General features: G+C 49.0%; 1 protein-coding gene across 1 annotated transcript; it reads right to left on the minus strand.

Moving 5' to 3' along the window:
- Positions 1-846: 846 nt before the first annotated feature.
- On the minus strand, positions 847-3,427 carry LOC123773584 (micronuclear linker histone polyprotein-like). The gene is made up of 2 exons (XM_069312568.1): positions 3,361-3,427; positions 847-1,868 (listed from the first exon to the last, which is right to left on the minus strand). Exons 1-2 carry the CDS (start codon positions 3,425-3,427, stop codon positions 847-849), a joined length of 1,089 nt encoding a protein of 362 aa, XP_069168669.1.
- Between the last annotated feature and the right edge of the window lie 1,217 nt (positions 3,428-4,644).

Below are 4,644 nucleotides of genomic sequence, written 5' to 3' on the forward strand. Positions count from 1 at the left end.
ATACCCCCAGCTCTCTGTCCTCATACCCCCAGCTCTCTGCCCTCATACCCCAGCTCTCTGCCAACATACTCCCTTCTCTGTGATGTATAGGCATACTGGCTTAGAGCTTTCTCCTCATAATTACCTGTAGCGGTTAGGCAAGGTAGGGAATATTTTCTAGTGATCCAAAGAAAAAATACTGCATTTGGTTATGAGTCTGGGACCAGATTCACGAAAGCAGTTACGCAAGTACTTACGAACGTGTACATCTTTCCTCAATCTTTAAGGGCTTTGGTTACATTTATTAAACAGTTTACAAGCATGAAAACGTCCCAATGAGCTGTTGTTATTGTGTTCCCCTTGACTGCTGTTCCCCTTTGACTGCTGTTCCCCTTTGGCTGCTGTTCCCCTTTGACTGCTGTTCTCCTTGGCTGCTGTTCCCCTTTGACTGCTGTTCCCCTTTGACTGCTGTTCCCCTTTGACTGCTGTTCCCCTTTGACTGCTGTTCCCCTTTGACTGCTGTTCCCCTTTGACTGCTGTTCCCCTTTGACTGCTGTTCCCCTTTGACTGCTGTTCTCCTTGGCTGCTGTTCCCCTTTGACTGCTGTTTCCCTTTGACTGCTGTTTCCCTTTGACTGCTGTTTCCCCTTGACTGCTGTTTCCCTTTGACTGCTGTTTCCCTTTGACTGCTGTATCCCTTTGACTGCTGTTCCCCTTTGACTGCTGTTTCCCTTTGACTGCTGTTTCCCTTTGACTGCTGTTTCCCTTTGACTGCTGTTTCCCTTTGACTGCTGTTTCCCTTTGACTGCTGTTTCCCTTTGACTGCTGTTTCCCTTTGACTGCTGTTTCCCTTAGACTGCTGTTTCCCTTAGACTGCTGTTTCCCTTAGACTGCTGTTTCCCTTAGACTGCTGTTTCCCTTTGGCTGCTGTTTCCCTTTGGCTGCTGTTTCCCTTTGGCTGCTGTTTCCCTTTGGCTGCTGTTTCCCTTTGGCTGCTGTTTCCCTTTGGCTGCTGTTTCCCTTTGGCTGCTGTTTCCCTTTGGCTGCTGTTTCCCTTTGGCTGCTGTTTCCCTTTGGCTGCTGTTTCCCTTTGGCTGCTGTTTCCCTTTGGCTGCTGTTTCCCTTTGGCTGCTGTTTCCCTTTGGCTGCTGTTTCCCTTTGGCTGCTGTTTCCCTTTGGCTGCTGTTTCCCTTTGGCTGCTGTTTCCCTTTGGCTGCTGTTTCCCTTTGACTGCTGTTTCCCTTTGACTGCTGTTTCCCTTTGGCTGCTGTTTCCCTTTGACTGCAGTTTCCCGTTGACTGCAGTTTCCCGTTGACTGCAGTTTCCCGTTGACTGCAGTTTCCCGTTGACTGCAGTTTCCCTTTGACTGCAGTTTCCCTTTGACTGCAGTTTCCCTTTGACTGCAGTTTCCCTTTGACTGCTGTTTCCCCTTTGACTGCTGTTTCCCCTTTGACTGCAGTTTCCCTTTGACTGCAGTTTCCCTTTGACTGCAGTTTCCCTTTGACTGCAGTTTCCCTTTGACTGCAGTTTCCCTTTGACTGCAGTTTCCCTTTGACTGCAGTTTCCCTTTGACTGCAGTTTCCCTTTGACTGCAGTTTCCCTTTGACTGCAGTTTCCCTTTGACTGCAGTTTCCCCTTGACTGCAGTTTCCCTTTGACTGCAGTTTCCCTTTGACTGCAGTTTCCCTTTGACTGCAGTTTCCCTTTGACTGCAGTTTCCCTTTGACTGCAGTTTCCCTTTGACTGCTGTTTCCCCTTTGACTGCTGTTTCCCCTTTGACTGCTGTTTCCCCTTTGACTGCTGTTTCCCTTTGGCTGCTGTTTCCCTTTGACTGCTCTTCCCCCTTTGACTTCCGTCTCCCTTGACTGCTGTTCCTGTGTTTCGGTTTTGACTGCAGTCAGCACTCCCAGCAGTCTACTTAACACGCTATACACACGATAACTACCCTAGTTTGATCCTTGAAATGATTGACCTCGTTCCAGTAATCATCTATATGTATTTTATATGTAGGAAAATGTATCGTCACTGGTGTCCTTATTCCGGAAGCTGCGATATTATTTTTGTGTGTGTTCGTTTTTTAATGAGGTTTCTGTGGAGACATCATCATGTTTTATCAAGCATTTATGCAACCAGATACGAAACCGTTACATCTTTCCTCAATCATATTGGCATTGTTTACATCTATTAAAAATGTTATGAGCTCTGAGACACTATATAACAATCCTAGGCTTGGGTTGGTTGGTTTCTCAGCTAGTAAAGTGCTGAGGAATGTACAAGTTGCTGAGATTAAGGGAAGCTATAGGCCAAGCTGGTCCAGCTTAGGCTGAGTCATTGTATGTTGTTCAGACATACACGTGTGTGTGTATGTGTAATACTTGCCACTGTGTATGGCCCGGGTACGGCCCTGCGTGTACGTCACGCCGTGTACGGCTCGTGTACGTCCTAGTAGCCTTATATCAAGATTGGTGAGGCACATGACTGGACACTGGTTACTGTGTGTGTGTGTGTGTGTGTGTGTGTGTGTGTGTGTGTGTGTGTCAATGTTATTAACATTGACACACCTCCCGTGTCCTCTGTGTCCTCCGTGTCCTTGGGGGGGACGCGGAGTCCGCAAGTCACGGTCCCAAAGTTCGGCCTTAAGTTAGTCCTATTTTCTGACAAGGGTCGAGTATCAATTTTTCAGGCCATCGTGCTCAGGTCCTCTTGATTGGACTTGTAGGTCCTCTTGATTGGGACTTGTAGGTCCTCTTGATTGGACTTGGGGTTCCTCTTGATTGGACTTGGGGTTCCTCTTGATTGGACTTGTAGGTCCTCTTGATTGGGACTTGTGGGTCCTCTTTCACACGTCAAGTAGACTCCAGCTTCCTGTTACACAGAGGTGTAACAGGAAGTTCCCGTTACTTCTTCCCGAGTTACATTGATGATCTCATGCTGTGCGTGTTGTAACACCCCCCCCCCACACACACACACCCTCTTTGTGCGTGCGTGCGCACACGTCAGAAACGCCAGAGGTCACACCCGTGTCACAGGAGCCGCTTGCTTGGGAGAGGGGAGAGAGAGGAAGAGGGGGTTACACACACACAACTTCCGTCTATCATTGCTGGTGTGTGTGTGTGGGGGGGGGGGGGGTTTGGAAGGGTTGGAGGGGGTGGTGTGTGTTGGGGGAGGGTGAAGGTCTGTAACCCAGTGGCTACGCAACTTTCTAACCAGCCGAGAGTGAATGTTGTTTTAAAAAAAAACAACGCGAAGTCTTTCACTGGGAGCGGCTGGACGTGAACTCTTGGAAACTCTTGGAGACAACCTTTATTCTTGCAGAGTAGCGACGTGGCTCGTGAATGTCAGGCGGTGACCACATTGTAGTGGATGGACTTGCCACATTTAACCTTCATGCGCGGTGCGATGCACGTCCAAGCTCACCGAGTGACTTGGGGGTCTTCGTGCAAGGAGCATCGCACGTCCAAGCTCCCTGGGTGACATGGGACTCTTCGTGCAAGGAGCATCGCACGTCCAAGCTCCGTGGGTGACTTGGGGCTCTTCGTGCAAGCAGCATCGCACGCCCACGCTCCCTGGGTCTCTTCATACAAGCAGCATCGCACGCCCACGCTCCCTGGATCTCTTCATACAAGGAGCATCGCACGCCCACGCTCCCTGGATCTCTTCATACAAGGAGTATCGCACGCCCACGCTCCCTGAGTGACTTGGGACTCTTCATACAAGCAGCATCTTACACCCACGCTCCCTGGGTGACTTGTTACCTCCACAAACCCCTGACGGGCAGAAACAAACTCTCCGTGCAACGATGTGACTATTTGCTTCAATTATCCACCAATTTACCCACCAATAATTATCTAGACGACTAAAAGGACTGAAATTACCCGCTTCATGCGTCAAATTTATTGACGTATTTAATTTACAAGAAAGTTTAGTGGATTAGATTATAAATTGAGCAAATGTTACATTCTCTCGGGTGATGCGTGACGTAACAGTGGTTATAATAAGTAACGTGTGTTACTTAAGCTTGCTTAAGCTTGTTACGTAAGCTCAAGCTTACGTTCAGCTTGAGAAGGGCTGTTGCAAGCGCTGCTGGTGGTGGTGGTAGTACTGTGCAATGTGTACATTGGTCGCCGGAGATTGCTATATTGCATACGAATGATGATAGGGAGCAGGTGTGTGTATGTTAAGGAGCAGGTGTGTGTATCTTAAGCAACACGTGTGTATATCTTAAGGAACACGTGTACCCTTTCACCGCTGTAAGGTCATTGACAATTCAGTGACCTGCCTTTGTCTTCCTTATCATCAGAATTCAACGATCGTACGGTACCGGGGTCTGTCTTAGCGATGCTTCCGTCTCTCCGTCTCTCCACCTGTCCGTCGGTCCGTCGGTCCGTCCTGTACAACCCTCCGTCTATCTGAACAATAGACAGGTTTGGTGTGGGTTTGTTGCTTTTGTTCATCTCTATCTGGTGTTATTTGTTCTCCTTGTTCTGTCTTTGTTTATGGTCGGGAGCCGGTCGGCCGAGCGGACAGCACACTGGACTTGTGATCCTGTGGTCCCGGGTTCGATCCCACGCGCCGGCGAGAAACATTGGGCAGGGTTTCTTTCACCCTATGCCTCTGTTACCTAGCAGTAAAATAGGTACCTGGGTGTTAGTCAGCTGTCACGGGCT

This window comes from Procambarus clarkii, chromosome 72 (assembly GCF_040958095.1).
Source record: "Procambarus clarkii isolate CNS0578487 chromosome 72, FALCON_Pclarkii_2.0, whole genome shotgun sequence".
Taxonomy (NCBI): Eukaryota; Metazoa; Arthropoda; class Malacostraca; order Decapoda; family Cambaridae; genus Procambarus; species Procambarus clarkii.